The 20,127-nt window shown below is 44.2% G+C and overlaps 1 protein-coding gene across 2 annotated transcripts in view; it reads right to left on the bottom strand.

Moving 5' to 3' along the window:
• Positions 1-3,258: 3,258 nt before the first annotated feature.
• Positions 3,259-20,127, bottom strand: part of ADAMTS9 (ADAM metallopeptidase with thrombospondin type 1 motif 9) — a 169,754-nt gene continuing 152,885 nt past the window's right edge. The window contains exons 38-40 of one of the 2 annotated variants that reach the window (XM_065886320.1): positions 16,452-16,556; positions 6,081-6,175; positions 3,259-4,165 (exon numbers count right to left, since the gene is read on the bottom strand). In XM_065886320.1, the coding sequence (XP_065742392.1) occupies positions 6,086-6,175; positions 16,452-16,556 (195 nt within the window). In that variant the 3' untranslated portion in view covers positions 3,259-4,165; positions 6,081-6,085. Of the gene's footprint in view, positions 4,166-6,080; positions 6,176-16,451; positions 16,557-20,127 lie in introns of those variants that run through there. The other variant, XM_065886321.1, reaches the window with a different exon arrangement.

Here is a 20,127-nt window from a genome sequence, read left to right as displayed (position 1 = left end):
TCTTATTTTGGGGTCTCTTTCTTACAGCTCTGTGATGAACTGAATTGTGTTTTCCCAAAATTCATATGTTGAAGCCCTGACCCCAAATATGACGGAACTTGGAGATATGGATTATAAGGGTTAAATGAGGTCATAAAGGAGGGGCCCTATCCAACAGGGACTGGTATCCTTATAAGAAGAGGAAGACACACCTCTCTCTCTCTCTCTCTCAATGCTCACACCAAGGAAAGGACACAGTGAGAAGATAGCTGTCTACAAGCCAGGAAGAGAGGCCTCACTAGATATCAACCCTGGTGGTGCCTTGATATTGGACTTTTGGCCTCCAGAACTATGAGAGAATACAATTTCTGTTGTTTACAATACCCACACTGCGGTGTTTTGTTATGGCAGCCCCAGTGGACTGACACAGACTCTTAGCCTGTACCCTAATACAGCTGCCACTTGAACAACACGGGGGTTAATCCACCTATTACTTGCTGTGTTCTCTGTATCCACAGTTCTTCCGTAGCTGTAGATACAACTAATGCCAGGCCAGGCAGTGCTGTAGCATTTACTATTGAAAACTATCCACGCCGAGGCGAACCTGTGCAGTTCAAGTTTGTGTTGTTCAAGGATCAACTGAACACTGCTGCACCCCTAGTGCCCGGAACAATGACTGGAAATCAGTAGATGTGCAATAAATACTATTTGGATAAATAGTGAAAAGAACACAAAGACAATATTTAATCTGTACGGTGCTATAAAGATATAAAGAATGAACAGAATCTAATAGATTATATCTGTGCACTCACCCATCCAAACATTCATCTTTCTAACACCCTGGTTGTATTTTCAGGCAAATGAAACCTCATCTTTGAATTCTGATCAGTGCCTTCTCTCCCACAGTCCACCCCGAATCTACCCACTGTCAGCTCCTGTTAATTTTACCACGTCTATCACTCTATAATTTTCTGCCATTACAATGGTCACATCTCCAGCCCAGATCCTATTATCTCTTGCTTACTTTATGATAATTGCTTCCAAACCATTCCCTCTTGTCAGTGTAGTTGAACCTGTTGCGGAGACTTCTAATTGCTTCTCTTAAGTCTATTTCGTCTTCCGGGAACAGATCCCTCATTTTATTTAGTTTGGCAATAAACTCTGTGAAATAACCCTACATCTCCACCGCTTCTGCAGCCTAGGTGTAAGACAGGACTCAATTCTGGCTGAGGAGATATAAGTGGAACTTGTTGGGTGAGGTTTCTGGAAAACCTCTCTCACAGAGTAGAAAGCTGGGACCAGGCTACTTTTTACCCTTTCCCCCACTCCTTTATTTTTGTTGCCTAGAATTTGGGAGTGATTGCTGGAGCTCTAGCAGCCATATGGAAATAGGGAGGACTGAGGAGAGAAGGAGATAAAGAAACTATGTCCCTGAGGAGTTTGTGGAGCTGCCATACCAACCCTGGATCGCCTATCTCCAGGCCTCTTGAATATAACAGTGAAATACACTCTTTAACGTGTAAGCCGTTGCAGTCGGGTCTCTGTAATTATCAGCTGAACGCAATTCCTAACTGATACAGAACCCACGGCTTTCACGCCGTCGGCTTAAATGTGCGGATGTGTATTTTGAGTGCAGCTATAGAAAACACAAGCCCGCAAGGTAGATAGGAGGCATTTCAATAGCCTCATTTTACAGATATTTATCCTACTACGGTTCAGGATGCTACAGTTACTAGATGTCAGAGAAAGGACTAGAACCCAAGTCTCAGATGAAGCTGAGGGGTGACAAGGAACTATGGACCTATGGTGTGAGCTATGGGATTTGGAGATTTTATACTTGCACACATGCATGTGCTTGCAACCACATACACACACACGGAATCTCCTGTGGATATGTGTTGCTTTTGCCTGGCTCCATACCATCTACCCTTTTCTGGTAACACAACCCTTCTCTTCTGGGACAGCTGGTCTTTCACCTGAAGTTGGTGATCACGTGCCTCTAGGTGGGCACATAATCCCAGCCGTCTTGACAATGTGATTGGTCCAGAAGAAGTCATGTAACCCAATCAGAGCCAAAGTTCTTTCTGAGACCGTCACTTATTCACTGTATGTGACCTTGGGCCCATGTGTATCTTGAGGGCTCTGTCTCCTTATACAAAAAATGATGGCAAGTCTATTACCTGCTCCACTTGGTGGTTCTAAGAGTGAGCTAAAACAATTTAGTAAAGGGCCCCGGCATATGGTGGATATTCACTTACTATTAGCTGTTCATTAGATTTCTTTGGAAAGCTCTCAATTCCCAGGACACCGTCAGTCTCTAGAATAGAAACTACTGTTACATAATATTAACAATTAAGCCCCCAAACCCCACTTAAATCTCCTCTTCTGTTTGCTCACTTGTTCCCCATCACACAAACAAGAGGTTTCTGTCTCTAAGTTTCAGAATAACCACTTCAACTGATTTAAGTGATGAAAAGACAAACCTTGGGGACAGTCCCCATTCTTTATCTGTCTCCAGAATGACAAACACAGTCAATGGGATTAAGAAAGTCTGCATTTCTTCTCAATCTGGAAATCTTAAAAACTAGAGATATGTTCATTCCAATGTGAATCAAGAGTCCAGAAACCATGTGAAACACAAATGTTTGGATGTGGTCATGGTATTTATTCATAGTATATTTTCACAATGTATTAATAATGGAGGATAACACTTATTCATATATTGATATAACTTCCTGGAGCACTCTGGAGTTTGTTTGGCTTTGGGGAATACTGCCAGGTTTCTCCTAATCTCTTTGGTTTTTGGAAATGGGAGGGCTCCTCAAATCGAGTGTCTGACATGGGCCATGACCTTTCTTCAATCAGGCTGGAAGGGCAGAAAGACCACGGCTTTGGCACTTCCATTTTGGAAAGGAGAAAAAAAACAGGACTTCCAAAGATGAATGGAATCCAAAGATTAATGGGCGATGAGAAAGACAGGCATCTTGTACTCCACAGTTCATTTCTTCTCATAAAGGCCACCAATTACTGCAGCAGCCATGGACACTGGCAGGGTTTCAGGCTCAGGGCTCAAAGGCGTCAAGTCACCAGCTAATATTTTCATACAAAAGTCAATCCTGATGACTAAGAATCCGGTTCTGAGTTTCTCCAGGTGTGCTGAGGTGTCGAAGGTCACCCCCACCCTGCGCATCCTCTATCGCAACTGTTAACACAGACACCATTTCAGAATACCTTGGCAAAACGCTGAGCGGCTCTCATTTGCTCAATGTCACTCTGTAATGAAGCTGCTTGGGGGACCCTCCATTTAACCACAGAGAGACCAAGGCACCATGAACTGAAGTAAAGTATCGATAAGAATAACAACAACAAGAACAAAGTCCAACTCTCTTCCCAAAAAGGCATGTCCAAAAACAAGGGTAAACAGTTGGTCTTATTTTTTCCAAGTGATTCTGTCCACTGGAAGTTGTCCTTTAGCTTCTCCCTTTTATTAAAAGCGTTTACATTTCTGAGTCTGATGATCACTTAAATACATACAACATTAGCACCAAGGCAGCGACTTTTTTTCCCAGAGATCACATGAAACTGAATAGATATTTAACATAATTAATAGCTGGTACAAACTGTGACATCACTGAATTACTGATTGGCTAATGATACGTTCCTAGAAATGCCAAAAATATCCTCATACGATTCTTGTAGCACCTTGATGGCGGCTAGGTTGTTTTTTTTTTTAAAAATTACGGTTTTAAAAAAGTAACAATAAAACATTTACAGATAGAAAGTAAACAATAGTGTACCGTGATAATGAAGGATCACTTTTGTCAAAGTACTACATATAATGTAGAGTACGTAAAATGCAGTGGTCTGACTGCAGGGGACAAAATAACGTGAAAGGCAGTCATAAAAGAATCATTTTACGTACAAAAATATTACATCACAATAAATAATTTCAAACATAAATATTAAACTTTACATCATAAGGATTTCCCACATTTATATACACACACATATATACATGTGTATATATGTGTGTATATACGTATATATATATGCATATGTACACACACACACAGGCATACAAGTCCTCACACACATACACGCTCACACACACACACCCAAATTTTAAGGTGGAGGTATTTCATCACTATCCTTCATCCATCCCATAACGGCTTCCTCTTCAGAGCACCTGAAAACAAATGAACCAACCAGGAAATGTAAATCTTCTGTCTCAAATGACATAAGTCAAGAGAAGGTAAACCATAAATCTGTACATATAGAACTTGAAAATAACACTTACTATTTTCTCTGGATTTAAAAAATAACACTTGCTACAAGAAACATGGAAATTCCAGGGGTGTATAGAGAATAAAATAAAAACCATTAGCCTGTGATTCCCCCAACCTGAGATAATGTTCTTCAAATACTGTTGTATTTCCTTCTAGCCTTTTTTATACATGCACGTAAATGTTATGTATCTGTGCTCACTCAAATGTTACTGTACATAAAATACATATAAAATTTACTTTATTGGATATAAAATATATAAAATACATATTGAATGGGAATCTCTAATGGATACCTGCTGACTCTGCCTGCCTCTCTCCCCTCTTTTCTGATAAACTCCTTCTGGTTCTTTGGCAACCATCCCTCTTCCGAATGAAGCTGTCAGTCAGTCACCCGACTCTAGGTGGGTATATGATCCCAGTCTCCGGGACATTGTGATTGGTTTGGAAATGGCCATGTGACAAATCAGAGCCAGAGTTCTTGTGCAGAACAGATGCCGGAGATGAGCATTTACTTGGAGCCGTGAGCTGTAAAGATGATGTAAGCCTAGAACTGCCAGGGACCATGGTGTGGAGGAGATGATCTGCCTGAGAATGAGGCCACTTAAGAAGCAAGCACTGTTGATGGATGGAGAAAGAAAGAGTCCTGATGACTCTGAGCGTCTAGATCCAGCCATGCCTGAAGTCAGGCCACCTCTTGGACATCTCAGTTACTGAAGACAGTAAGTTTCTTTTTCTTTTTCTTTCTCTCTTTTTTTTTCCCCCCTGTGGCCTCCTGAAGTGGAAATAATCCTAATTGGAGATCATAAGGTTGAATATGGATTTTTAATTAAACATTGACACTGATACAGAAGTGTCAACTGGGTATTGCTTTGCCAGGATCCTGAAGAGCCTAACGGGGTAATGGGCTGCTGGAAGCTTGAGGGAAGTTGTAGGAGGGTCGCCCTAGTTGGCTGAGCCCTTGTACGTAAAAGGCACTGGGATGAGAAAAAGAGCGATCACTTCAGTCCTCTGCCCAGCAGAGGGACAACTTGCTGGCATACCACAGTTACGCCAGGAATTGTCAAACTTTAACGGGCACGACTCTCCTGCGGGTTTGTTAAAAGTGCAGATTCTGACTCTGTAGGTCTAGAAGGAGGCCTGAGATTCGGCACTCCTGGTAAGTTCCCACGCGATGCAGATCACGCTGGTCCTTGGATCACACTGTGAGTTACAAGCGTGCGGAAGAGTACATTCACTGAGAGGCTCTGGGGTAGGACACTCCTGGGTTATTGCCAAGGGAATCCATCTGACCTTAAGCCAGCTACTTAACTGCTGTGGATCTCAGCTTCCGTCTGTAAAATGAGGATAACAGCCCCAGACTGTGGCTTTGTGGTGAGGATTCACTGAAATAATGCCTGCCCGGCGCTCAGCACGGTGCCTGACACACAGTCAGGGCTTAATGAACGTCATTTATATTACACTTGGAACACTCCTTGGCAGTTATTTCTCAAAGGGTGATCTGTGAGTTACCTGCATCAGAATTCCCTGCATTAAAAATACAGGTTCTTGGATCCACCAGAGACTTAATGAAGCAGGACTTCTAGAGATGGAGCCCAGTAAGCAGCACTTTTAATAAGCACTACAGAGGAATCTGGTACAGGACATCTAGGGACTGCACGTCCAAGAATGGAGAACAGACGGCCTCAGGCACACGAGGATAGATGAGCAAATAGCACTGAGTCAGCTTCACCTGCCTAGGGGCAAACGACCGCCCACATCTGCTAATCATTAGGTACAGAAAGAATGAGACAGAGTCAGGGACAGACAGACACTTACCGTAACTATAAAACTCGAACCTCCAGGCCAGTGCCAGAGGATGGAGCACATTTTCCACAGTAACCACCGCATTTCCCTACGACCCGGGTACCGTCCTGCAAAAAGATGCATCATCTTAGCTCACCTGCTTGGCTCATATGCTTCCAGGGCTTGCACCGGCTTTTAGGGAAATGATTCCTGTACACACAGTAGGTAGCACTTCTGAATAGAAGTGGGGCCCAACATCCTCACCATGGTCTAAAGTAGGGGCTGATGAATGATGGCCTGTGGGCCCCTGTTTTTGTATGGCCCACATCTTCGCAGATTACATCCTCTTGGAGAATGAGAAAACACTAGGGCAGAGAAACTGAAGTGTAATTTACCTGTACTTCTTCTACACAGACCATTCATGGAGACTAATTCTTTGGTCCCTTCACACTCAGCATGGTCTTCTCAAATAAATAACTGAAAAGTCTCAGTAAAATCTACCTACTGATCGAGAACCAAAGGAAACCACTCAAAAGAACTGCTTTGCTTTTTTTAAAAAATAAATTCATTTTTATTTACTTATTTTTGGCTGTGTTGGGTCTTTGTTGCTGTGCGTGGGCGAGCTGGGGCTACTCTTCGTTGCGGTGCGCGGGCTTCTCACTGCGGTGGCTTCTCTCGTTGCAGAGCACGGGCTCTAGGCCCATGGGTTTCAGTATTTGTGGCACGTGGGCTCAGTAGTTGTGGCTCATGGGCTCTAGAGCGCAGGCTCAGTAGTCGTGGCGCACGGGCTTAGTTGCTCAGTGGCGTGTGGGATCTTCCCAGACCAGGGCTCAAACCCACGTCCCCTGGGCAGGCGGATTCTTAACCACTGCGCCACCAGGGAAGTTCTTTGCTTTTTAACTGATTATTGATGTAGCTCCCAATGTTAAGAACAGCATTTATATTTTATAGCTAAGAAGCAAACCGAGAATACTACTTCTTGATATGTGGAAATGATATAAAATTCAAATTTCAGGGTCCATAACATTTTATTGGAACACAGGCACGTTCATTCATTTCCCTCATGTCTGTGGCTGCTTTCAAGTTACTACAGCAGGGGTGAGTGGTCAAGATGGCCCCTGCAGCCTCACGCTGCCACCCTGCACACACGTCACAGTGACACAGTGCAACGTGAGAGCGTTTCGAGTGCCGTGACTGTTGCTGTATCATAACATTTCCTTGTGTTTCTTTTATTACCAGTATATGTCTAAACAAGAAAAGAAGACAAAAGTAGACTTCACTATTGCACTTTATTATTTTAAGATTTTTTTTTTTTCTGTGGACCAGTTTTTAAAGTCTTTATTGAATTTGTTACAACATTGCTTCCATTTTATGTTTTGGTTTTTTTGGCCATGAGGCCTGTGGGTTCTTACCTCCCTGACCAGGGATCGAACCCACACCGCCTGCGTTGGAAGCTGAAGTCTTAACCACTGGACTGCCAGGGAAGTCCTGACTTTTGCACTTTTAAGGTACAGTAGCATGTGGATTATTCTGTTGTCACATTTAGATGGCAAAGCATTGTGTTCATCCTGCAATGGCACTGCAGCTGTGCTAAGAGAATACAACATACCAACATCACCACGTTCAGCATGGTCACAATATTCCCAACTCACAGGAGAGCAACGGTCAAGAATTTAGAAAACTTAGAACAGAATATCTCACCATGGTGTAATTCTTCACAAAAATAAAAAATCAAAATGAGTAAAAGATGAAAATGTGTAAGTTTCCAAATGGCTCATTTGTTAGCCAAACAAATAAATGTTTTCTTTGAGTTAATGATATCTTGTTTAATTGTAATTGCTGAAGAAATGTGTCCAGAGAAAAGCAACTTGTTTAAGACTGTTATCCTTTTGGTAAGACCAGTTGCTGAACAATTTAATGACATTTGGGAGCCGTATCAATAATCAATTAAAAAACAAAGCGAATAACTGGAGTGGTTTCCTTTGTTTTTTGGTGAGGACATAGATTTTACTGATACTCTTCAGTTGTTTATTTGAGGAGACCATGCTGAGTTTGAAGTGATCAAAGAATTAGTCTCCAGGAATGGTCTGTGTGGAAGTATTTCAAAGAGGTTGAGAAAACACTAGCGCAGAAAAACTGAAGTGTAACCTGCTAAGATGTGTTCACAACTAATCATGGTAAGAAATATGGGCGGAGCGGGAAAAGCTTTAGTCGGACCGATTTACAAAGCTTGTGAAAATGTAAGATGTTTAAAGCCTGTGATTATTCATTGTGGAAAATACATGGACCTACCTGGTGTTACAGAACCGGTGGTGTTAATAATGAACTTCTTTTTCTATCATAAACATAACCTGCATCAGTTTTGGAAATTTGGGGTCAGGACCAGAAGCTGAGTACCCTGACTTATCCTAACACACAGCAGATTGATGACTCAGCAGTGGGAAAGTTTTACTGTGATTTTGAGCTCAGGGCTGGGATTAAAAATTTTCTGAACAAGAAGACCTGTCCTCAATCACTGTCATTGAACACTTAATGGCTTTGGACATTATCTTTTGCTACTGACTTGATAATGTTTCTTAATGAATGGGAGCTAAAATTGCAAGGCAAAAACTGCACTTATAGGCAAAAGTTATACTGCGGTAAAGTCATTTCAATAACTAACATTGTTTGAATCATAAATCACGTTAAGGCAGGTTGCACACTTCCCACTCTGTCAAATGTTAAAACAAGAAGCTTTATCGCTATTCCACGTACATTTATAGTGGATATATTTTCTGAGCATGAAATACAGTTCCAGCAGTATTTTTTGGACTTGGACGTAAGCACAAAGGAAATTTTCATATTTCAAAATCCATCTAATGAGGTAATTGAGGGGCTTCCATCTCACCTTTTTTTTTTTTTTTTTTTTTTATAAATTTATTTTTTTTTATTTTTGGCTGCGTCGGGTCTTCGTTGCGGTGCGTGGGCTTCTCTTATTGCAGAGCACGGTGTGCGGCCTTCAGTAGCTGTGGCTCACGGGCTTAGCTGCTCCGCGGCATGTGGGATCTGCCCGGGCCAGGGCTCGAACCCGTGTCCCCTGTATTGGCAGGCGGATTCTTAACCACTGCGCCACCAGGGAAGCCCTCACCTTTAATTACAAGTGATTCATCTGCAATGTAATGACACGCTGAAAGGCAGATATCAAGTGAAAAATCTAATAGAATTCTACCAACGCCTGCCAAGGCATGAATATGGTCAATTAAAATGATATGGTTGTGGACAATATTATAAAGATGAAGTACAGAAAATCTCACTTCAGATCCGCATTAACAAATAAACATTTAGAATCAATTTTGACAGCAGAGAACACTAATTAAGCAAAATGTTGTCCTCTCTCAATATTTCATACTTTTCCTTGGTAGATCTGGATAACAAAAATTTATACTCAGTTATTATTACACTTTGAATTGAATCACTAAAATTTTTATGTCAATTTGTTCTTGCTCTTGTCATATAAATACATATATAATATCAATGGTTTTTACCTCTTGGCTGGCAAAGTCTAAAATATTTACTAGCTGGTCCTTTACAGAAAAAGTTTGCTGAACCCTGGTCTCCAGCCTTGTACGGGCTGACCCTGCCTGCCTGTCTGGGTTTGTCTTGTCTCATCTTTTCTCTCTACTCCCGCTCCTCCGCATTTCTTTGGGTTGTTCTTCTAACGTGCCTCTTATAACACAGGCCCTTTGCACATGCTACTCCTCTCACTGGAACTCTCTTCCCTCGCCCTCTCTGTGTGCACTGGACCACCCAACTTTTGCCCAGTATATTCTTCAGAACCCAGCCCAGAGGCCACTTCCCCTGAGAAACCTTTCTGACGCAGTTACCTGCTGCACAGCACCCTATAACATGGGGTAGTTCTCTCTTTATGTCTGTCTTCCCCCTAGAATGTAAGCCCCATGATGGCAAGGCCAGTGCCTTGTTAAAATCCGAGGGTTTCCAGAAGCTAGCTGTGTGTGGCTCATGACGGTTTTAATACACATCTGGTGAATGAGTGGAAGAAGAAGGCTGAACAGGTACACTCTTCTTGGTGAACTGCAATCCAGATGGCCCTGCTAGTCAGTCCCCTCAGTGCTTCCCTGTGCTATGAAAAGCTCCTTGTTTCATTGAGGCCCCATATCCCCGTCTGAAAATTACCATGTCCTATGAGCCACCCCCTACCCCTGACTGCTGAACAAGGTTTGGCATCTAAGGTGTTTTACATTTTCCTCTACTGGGACTAACAGTGGTGTGAACCATACTTGTGCATGCATTTCAGGATATCTTTGGGCTGTATTTGATTCATATGGTCAAACTATGAAAGTCTCTTGAAAACAATGGATACTCTCACTTAAAAAAAAAAGAAAAAGAAAAGGAAAAAGAAGAAACTTTCCCATTTTGCAGAAAAAAAAACAAACAGAAAAAATAGTTCTACTCTTTTAAAAGTTTGTATGTTTTTGATTATGAGTGAGGTTAAGTTGGGAGATCGATTTCTATCACCCTACTTGGTCTTGGTTTTAGGGACCCCTGTTAGTTTTGGAGCTAGTCTGATATTACCAACTAGATTTGATGCCAGAACAACTGGTTTTCTAGCCAGGAACTTTTTCCCTAAGCTGAAGTGTACATCTGGTGGCCCTAAGGATGCTGACAGAGTAGGAATGTCTTTTGTCTCATCAAAGCTTATTTTTTACCCAAACTCTTCCTGCTCTGGCAGCAGAGATCAGATTGCCTCAGGCTTGTATCATGTCTTTAATAACCTCTTTAGGGCTTCCCTGGTGGCGCAGTGGTTGAGAGTCTGCCTGTCGATGCAGGGGACACGGGTTCGTGCCCCAGTCCGGGAAGATCCCACATGCCGCGGAGAGGCTGGGCCCGTGAGCCATGGCCGCTGAGCCTGCGCGGCCGGAGCCTGTGCTCCGCAACGAGAGAGGCCACAACAGTGGGAGGCCCGCGTACCGCAAGAAAACAAAAAAAACAACAAAAAAAACCCTCTTTAAACCTCAGTTTCCTGGTGCATCTGTAAAATGGGGATAATATGAGTCTCCCCTTGTAGGTTTGCTGCAAATGAAAGGAAGCATACAAAGCGCTCAGCACAGTTGGCCTAATGTAGTACTCTATAAGTCCTAGCGATCATTGTCGTAAAAGTGTTTTTTATGTGTGGATTACCATCACAGCCTGTTCATGGAGGTGAGGAGCAGCCTGAGTAATGACAAAATCGCTGATACTAGCTCTGCAATGTTCATGTTATTGCATTAACTAGGACTCAATTTGATTTAGGTAAAGCCTGAACTAAAACTTATTTCTATTACAGAATAAAAAAAATATACTGAGAAAATGAATAGCAAATACATGATTGTCATGGAAACAGTGCCTATTTCAGAGAAAAACGGATGTTTTCCAGCACTTTTTTTTTTTTTTCCCAGCACTTTTGAAGCACCCGCTCCCATACAATGAAACACTAATTAGAAAGCATTTTTATTTCTTCATTAAAGCAAGCCCTCTAAAAATCTCTTTTCTATAAATATTTTGTTAGTAGAGTTTGAGCTATTACATATAATTAAAATGAATGACCTCTGTTCCATTAAGAACAGTTTATAGGGCTTCCCCGGTGGCACAGTGGCTAAGAATCTGCCTGCCAATGCAGGGGACACGGGTTCGAGCCCTGGCCCGGGAAGGTCCCACATGTCGCGTAGCAACTGAGCCCATGCACCACAACTACTGAGCCCGCGTGCCACAGCTACTGAAGCCTGCGTGCCTAAAGTCCGTGCTCCACAACAAGAGAAGCCACTGCAATGAGAAGCCCGCGCACCGCAACAAAGAGTAGCCCCTGCTCGCCGCAACTAGAGAAAAGCCCGCGCGCAGCAACAAAGACCCAACGCGGCCAAAAATAAATAAATAAATTTACTAAAAAAAAAGGAATAGTTTATAGTTCATACTTTTCACTCCTTTCTCTGCTTTTGGCAGTCAATATGACCAAGGTAGGCTGACTCATGTAATTTAGCAAAGCCAACACATCTTTGATTGAAATGTGCTTATCTGCATTTCTTTGGAGTATGCTGGGGATGAAACGGCCTATAAAACACAGTACTTGTTTTTTTTTTTTCCGACTATAGTCCAAATCACACTTACATATATGAATATATGTATAAACATCTAACTTCTATGGGTTCGTACAGAATAAAATGTACACATCTATAAAAGGTAGTTTCACTCTACTTGTCTGTAATATGATTTTCATACTTGGTGGATAATTGGGTTTTCACAAATGAATTGTGGGTTAGGAGGCAGCTTATGGTAGATAAACGAGGACTGATACTATGCTTGCTATGTGCGCGCACACACACAGGTATTTATCACGTGACCTTAACTCCACCGGCTGTAAATGAACTAAAAGATTAAAAGATAGGAACTGAGTCCATCTCCCCCACGGTAATGCAACTTTCATTAATTTTTAATTTCAAAGCAATTCTTCCATTTACAGCTCTTCCCCTAGAATAAGAAATGACCGTTGGGCCCCAAGACCAGGTACCTCAGAAACACAGGTCCCCAGCTCTCTGTGGACCCTGCCCATCCCCCAGGTACACGAAGCAGCACAGAGACCTGAGGGCACCTCTCCCATCCTGCCTAAATGGCTCCCTTCACTGTGCCTGGCTCTGAAGGCCATTCCGGTACCTCCTCCTGGACAGAAGGCCAGACAACAGCTCTGAGATGGGGCATCTTTCTGGGGGTGGGGGGATCGTCCGGATGGGGCCTGAGGACCCTTTCCCATCCTGAGCACATTCATGAGGTGAGGATGCACAGAATATCACCGGCAAAGGAGCTCAGAACGCCAAGCTGTTCTCTCCAATCTCACAGCCGGGCCAAGCCCCCCTTTCTGTCTGGCTGCCCCTCACACACAAGCAGAGTAGAAACTTGGTATCCCTAAGTCGAGCCGGTACAGCTGAAGCATCTGTCTAGAGGTCCATCCCTGGGTCCAGGGGGTGTCCCACATGCCTTACTCCCAGGTGAGGCAGGGCCCACATGGACAAAATCCACACGGTGCAGTGGGGGCCAGCCAGGTCCAGGCTCAGCCTCTGCTCAGGTTGTAGTCCCTTGTCCTTCCATTGCTAGCAAGCCTGCTTCCTTCATCACCTTGACCAATCCTGCAACCTTAAGGCAAGCCTCAGGCCTATGAAGATGTTGTAACATTAACAGCTAATACTTACTGTGCCCCTGCTGCCTGCCCAGTGACATGTAAACAGCTTTATCGCCCTATTTCATTTATGCTCCGCGAGAACCCAACTGGGTAAGGACCACCAGGGTCCCCATTTTATGCGTGAAGAAACTGAGACCCCTGAGAAGTTAAATAACTTGCCCAAGGTGGCAAGGCTAGTAACAGCACGTCCAGCGATCTGACTTAAGGGTCTGGGGCTTAACCTCTATACTCTGCAGCCTCTGTAGGCTTTGATTTCAGTACCCTCCCAAGAATCTGATGAGAAAGCTGGAGGAACGGGATTGAAGGCATATACATTGGCCAATACGTAGGCGCTATTTCAATAACAAAAATCATTATTCTTATACACATACAGGCAGCCAAGAATGAACCTTGACACTGGGTCTTGTTTTTACCAGGTTTGTTCCTGCTCGTGAGACCACGTTCCTGCCCTGCACGTGGTTCTGGTAATTCAGTTCTACCCTGAACGACTAGAGTTTTCCTTTAGTTTCGCTTGGGGAAAGCATTTTATCGCCAAGCGGCTTTGGAAAATGGAGGGTCTCGTTGTGTTTTTCTCTCTGTAGCTCCCAGCAGAAAAGTGCAGGAAAGTGAGAGTGATGATGTGACGGGTGAATCAAATCAGGGCTATTTGGAGAAGGGCTTAGGACGGGCCAGCATCTGCGTGCCGCAGAGGACACCAGCCTCGGTCCCTCAGAAGCAAGACGGTGCTCAGTCATGGTGGGAGCAGGACATTACACAGTTTTCCAAAGTGTGTTCCGTGAACCACTGGTAATTCAGGGAAATTAAAAGGTATAACTCTGAGAAGAAGGCTCTGCGGTTGGTTTAACTTAGGTCAGTGATTCCTAAAATGTGATCCCAGACCAGGGCATCGGCATCACCTGTGAAACTGTTGAAAGTGTACATTTCAGGCCCCTCCCCAGGCTGGCTGTGTTTTAGCAAGTCCTGGCCCAAGTTTGAGAACGAATGATTTAGGGAAATGCTGGTTTGAATAAAACCACACAGGTTTCCCTCCTGTACACTTTATTCCAACCTAAAATACACACCTGCTTACTGCAACTCTTCAAGAAGGAAAAAATATATACAATTTTCCCAAGTGTCGTTGCCTGCGGGAGCCTATTTTCATGGAGTATCCCTAGGGGATGCTGCTCTGTGGACCGCGTAGCAGGTCAGGCACACAAAGCATCATTTCTCGGGGCTGCTAGGAGCTAGGGATTGCTCAGTTCTGGCTCCTGGGGATTCATAAGGAGTGCTCGACAGACCCCTGAGATTAATTTTGAGCTCAGGCTCTCTGAGCTGTCACGGAACACCAAGATTTAAAAAAAAAAAAAAAGTGCTGACAGGCAATTATGAAACCAATTCCCTTCAACACAGGCGTAATCCCCCAAAAGCTGGGGAAACAGCCAGCCCGTCTTGGCAGGGCAGTAATCTTTGTCTCCACAAGGTGGCGCTCCCGGCTATAATTATATTGTTCGGTTCTGGATGAAAACTGCAGTAATGACACTAACAAACAGAACTGAAACTTAGATTACAGTTTACACAGATGGCTTTCTATATAATCATGCTTTAAGTCTGACCGCGTTTCGGCCAATTAATTTTTTTGTTTGTTTCTCTCAGTCACTGAAACATAATATATAGTAGGAGCAGGGAAGAACTTAATTTCAGGACAGTGTAAAGCACACATCCTAAAGCACGTGTGTTGTCTCTCAGCTATCTTTATCCCTTTCAGTACAAGAAACAAATTTTAATGATTAATTTATAAGCAATCGATATGGTCATTTAGTTAATCAGATTTGAAGGAGCTGATTGGCTTAGAGAAAAGAGGGAGTGAGAGAGATATTTTTGTTTGTTTTTTTTCCCCCAAAGACACAAATTTAACACTGGAAGCTAAAAGAAGGGATCAGGAACCTCTGAGATTTCCCCCAGACGTCATAATTGATGTTCCTTCCCTTCCTTGGTGGAAGCAGCTTGACTGAGCTGTTTCCTTATGTTCCGATTCTGATAGGGTTTAGAAAATAAAAATACCAGACACCCAGTCAGATGTGAATTTCAGATAAACAACACATACTGTTTTTTTAGAATAAGTATGTCCCATGCAATGTTTCAGACATGATTAAAGTAAAAAAAAAAAAAAAAATCTTGCTTGTTTATGTGAAATTCACATTTAACGGGGCATCCTATATTTTGTCTGGCAACCTCACCTTGGAATAACACCACACTTTCCAATCCTCTTCTTTTTCCTCCCTTACTCACTTTCCTGAGACCGGGAGGCAGAGCTCACAGCTGAGGCAGGACTGGGGCCACAGGCCACACCCCATAAGTTTTACATTTGCCTGCGGGTCAGGCTCCTTCCCCACATCGCGGCAACTTCTAGGCTGCAAAGGGCAGTGCTTTCTGCCCCTGCTTATGCATTAGAGTCACCTGGGGAATTTCAAATTCCCCAAAGATTCCCCTTCAGTGAATCCGGGTAGGGCCCGGGCACATGTATTTTAAACCTTCCCAAGTGATTCTTATATACACCCACGCTGAGAAACAGTACGCAGATCAGAGCGTCACAAGCTGTACTGAGCTCAGGAGCCATCTGGGGCCTTGTTCAGCTACAGGTCCTGCTCAGAAGCTCTGGGGTCCCAGAAACTGCGTTGTCAACAAGCTCCCAGGCAATGTGGGTGCTCTGTCGGGGATCGATCCCACCTTGAGCAGCAAGACTTTAGAGCCTGACAAGCCGACTTGGAGAGCCTGTGTTTCTCTTAATTCTCCAGAAACCCTCCTCATGAATTACCCCTTCTTCCAGCCCTGTTTGTATTTCAATTCTTCTGAAACAGACTGACATCACTTTCCCTAAGCTCACCTAGGTGAATTGCATGTTGGCTAATTAACTGCAAGGTGTCTGAGCCACACTGGCTACTTTCAGCTTCCTAGTTAGGCATCCTCCTAATTGCTCCAATGGTTCACAGGTTCACATCTCCAGGAGGAATTCACCAGAAGGAAAGCAAGACTCTCTGCTCCGCGCACCTGTACACGCTTCAACCTTCGATTTATGTCCTAAATTTTCTTGCTGACACGTTGTAAAATGGTTTGAGGAAGTGGGAAAGCACACCGGTTACTTTTAGCACCACCGCCTCACAGGGAGGGAGGAAGGAAGAGAAAACAAAACCCAGCCCCCAACCCATCGGTAACCTTACCGGCGACTTCTTAATGTCAGAGACGGCATAATTCCCTTGGGAGATCCATCTGGCAGATTCAGTTAGAGACAGGCCGGTTCCGTAAAGGTTGATGCTAAAACGACCCTGGAATAAATGGCCAACGAGAAAGATTTTTAGTCCACGTGACGTCCCAAGCAAAGGCCACACAATAAAAGGGAACTTGGAGAGAGATATCAATTAATTATGATAGCTACTAATGATTGAGGGTTCTTTTGGGCGGGGGGAGAGCGGAGTTGTGAACCAGGCACTTTACATGCATCATCTCATCCATCCTCGCAAGAGCTCTCAGAAGGGGATTTTCTTTACAGAGGGGGACAGCGAGGCCCGGCGCAGGTGATTAACTTCTCCAGGAGACACTGAGAACCCCATTCACATTTTCCTGACTTCGAAGTCCTCGCTCTCAGCTACCGCTATTCTGCGTCCCTAACTCAGCAATCCTGATGTTGCTTACAATTATCAGATTCCTTCAGGAACAAAATGCCACAGTGTAATTTTTCTAACAAGATCTCGCTGCCAAAGCTTCCTTGGGTTTCAGCTCCCCGCGGCGCTGAGCACGCCGAGTCCTAAGCACAGCGGGGCGGGACTTCAAAGCAGAGGCGCGTTCTCTGGAGTTGCCAGCAGAGGGCGCGCGCGGCCTGCTCTGGACCGCAGGGGACCCGCCACCGCCACCAGGCCCGGGGAACCTAGACCTCCCAGCCCCGCTCTGGGATTCCAAACGTGGCCTCGGGTGTTTGCCTTTTTATTTCCCAGGAGACGCTGCAGCAGAGAATCTCTCTTGCTTTCTCCATTTGTCTCTGTGTCTTTCCCTCGCAAAAATGACTCCACAAAGGCATATAAAATAGATTCTTGAGGTTTCCTACTCCACCATGAACAGTTTCGGAGTTAAAAATGTTCTTTCTCTGCAGACGTGGGTGAAGGCTTCCTCTCTGAGCCTTACCATCCGGTTCTTCGTCAAAACGGTCTTTAATAGGGACTTCCCTGGTGGCACAGTGGTGAAGAATCCGCCTGCCAATGCAGGGGACACAGGTTCAAGCCCCAGTCCGGGAAGATCCCACATGCCGCAGAGCAACTAAGCCCGTGCGCCACAACTACTGAGCCTGCGTTCTAGAGCCCACGAGCCACAAATACCGAAGCCCGTGTGCCTAGAGCCCGGGCACCACAACGAAAAGTAGCCCCCACTCACTGCAACTAGAGAAAGCCCACGCACAGCAACGAAGACCCAACGCAGACATAAATAAATAAATAAATAGATAGATAGATAGATAAATAAATAAATAAAGTTGAGCCTGGGACATCCAGTTAAAAAAAAAAAAAAAACGGTCTTTAATAAATCAAGGAGAGCAGCAAGGTGGGGACTCACATCCAATCAGACCTAAGCGTAAATCCAGCTTTTTCACCTGAACATATTATTACCCTGTAAGAACCTCAGTTTGTCCATCTGTAAAATGGAAGGTAATACGAGTGCCTCCTTCAGAGTAGTGCAGTGAGGGACTAAATGAAATTAGCCGTGGAGCGAACGCCTAGTACCTAGTAGATACTCAAAAATATTGATACCAGTCCTGCATTTTCTAATTGTTTTGTAAGGGTTAGTTTTCTCTCTCTAATATAACAGTAATCTTATTGAGGGGAGGGACTTGCTATTGCTTTATTTATATCAGTTATGGTTTGTAACATGTGACTAGGCACTTGATATTTACAGTCTTAACTAAATATTACATCCTAGCTCTTCCACGAAGACTTCAGGTGATCAGGTGCAGCTTGGAGGGTTCCTCTCCATGTCGGTTCCATAAATACTTGCTAAACAGAGTTTATGAACTCTTTAGGAGCCTGAAATTCCACATCTGTACCCTGGGGACAAACAGGATTCCTATTCACAGAGGTGATGGGAGGATTTAGTTTGGTCTAAGTCAGTGGATCTTATCAGAGGGCAACTTTGCTCCCAGGAGAAATCTGGCAGTCTCTGGAGACATTTTTGGTTGTTACGTCACAGCTAGTGTGTGTGTGCGTGTGTGTGTGTGCCACTAGCAGCTAGTGCAGACAGGCCCAGAGACACTGTTAAATATCCTACAATGCACAGCATGATCTCACACAACAGAGAATTATCCAGCCCGAAACATCAAACGTGCTGTGGTCTGGGGGATGAAATTATCCTAGAATCCTGACTCTTCTACCTTTAGTGTGACCTCAGGCTTACCTCTCCTGAGCCCATCTGTAAAATGGGTTAATAAGACATAATCTGTGAATAAGAGTAGAAGGTATAACATACCTAGCTTATTACCTGGCAGAGAGCAGGTGAAATTTTAAAAATATTTTTTGGAACTTGTTTTATGACAGTACTACACAGATGTTAGTGGTTGTTATGCTGAGTGGCTTCAGTACGCAGGTACCCATGACCGTGGCTACACCTGAGGCTCAGCCTCCTTGCCCAGCCTCCTCAGACACGGGCTTCTACATGCTGTGTTAGCCCACCTGGCCATGTTCTTATCTTACTATCATTCCTGCCCTGAGGAGGGCATCCACACCAATCACAAATGCCCAGACCTCGTTGCTGCCAAGGATGCCCTTATCTCTCCTTCCCCATCCTGTTTCCCACAAAGACTGCCAGTTCTGCCTGCATCGCAGAAGGCAGACTTGATCTGCTTTGACGTCAAAGTCCTTAGAAGGTCCAGGCTTCTAGCCTGAAGATGCCCCTGGCTGATCTGGGTGTCCAGTGTCTGAGCACGTAGCCAAGCAGACTACTTGCTGGCTAGATCTGCCCTTTCAGAGTGAGTGATAAGCAAGAGTATTTGTCCTTATTCTCTTCCTGGCCTTTTCAGGTTCAGGGATTTGCATTTTCAGCCAGCGTCCTAGTTGATAATTAGCACTCTAAAAGTTGAGTGTCACCAGAGGAGTCAAGACCTACCGTCCTTTCTAGCTCCAGTCTGGGATATCTCTACCCCTAAAGGCCTTATCTTCAGGGTCTAAAGGGCATGAGAGTTTTAGCTACTATCTCTGTTGCTGATTTAAAAGAGTAAAGGTAATTCAGACATGCATACACTAGATGATCCAGAAAAGTTAGCCAAAGATGTATAATACCTCTGACAAACAGAGGTTCTGTTCTCTGTTGGACAAGGGTGAATGCTGCAAAAGTCTTGTCTGGACACAGGATCAGCCAGGCGTGTCTACCATCACGGATTTGAACTCAGACACACTTGGGATCAAATCCGGCCTCTACTGAGCACTAGTGCGGGTTTGGGTAAGTTACCCGATGTCTTTACACCTCAGTTTCTTCATCAGTCAAAAGGGGGCAATCTCATAGGATGCTGTGGATGGCTAAATGCTACGCTGATTTACCAAGGCTGAGCACAGTGTCTCAAGTGTAGTAAACACTCAATGAACGCTATTAACACCAGCATCAGTAATGACAATGCTGCATCCACTGTGATCAGGATAACAAAATACGTTCTGGGTGCATCTTGAGTTGACAGCTCCTGGGGACCTCCCCAAAGCAACAGCAACGGATGCGGAGGAAGAAGAAGCAGACTGTCAAACAGAGCATCCCTCTGCTTTCATTTCTCTGCAGTCATAGACCAAAGGACAAGCAGGGCTCTAAAATAGCTTGCAGAGTCATGCTTTCTGCAGACTTTTCCCTGGAAAAGTGATACGAAAAACTCCC

The sequence above is a fragment of the Phocoena phocoena genome, chromosome 10 (genome assembly GCF_963924675.1).
Source record: "Phocoena phocoena chromosome 10, mPhoPho1.1, whole genome shotgun sequence".
Lineage (NCBI taxonomy): Eukaryota > Metazoa > Chordata > Mammalia > Artiodactyla > Phocoenidae > Phocoena > Phocoena phocoena.
Note: the sequence above shows the minus strand (reverse complement) of the source record. Positions and strands in the feature narration are given on the sequence as shown.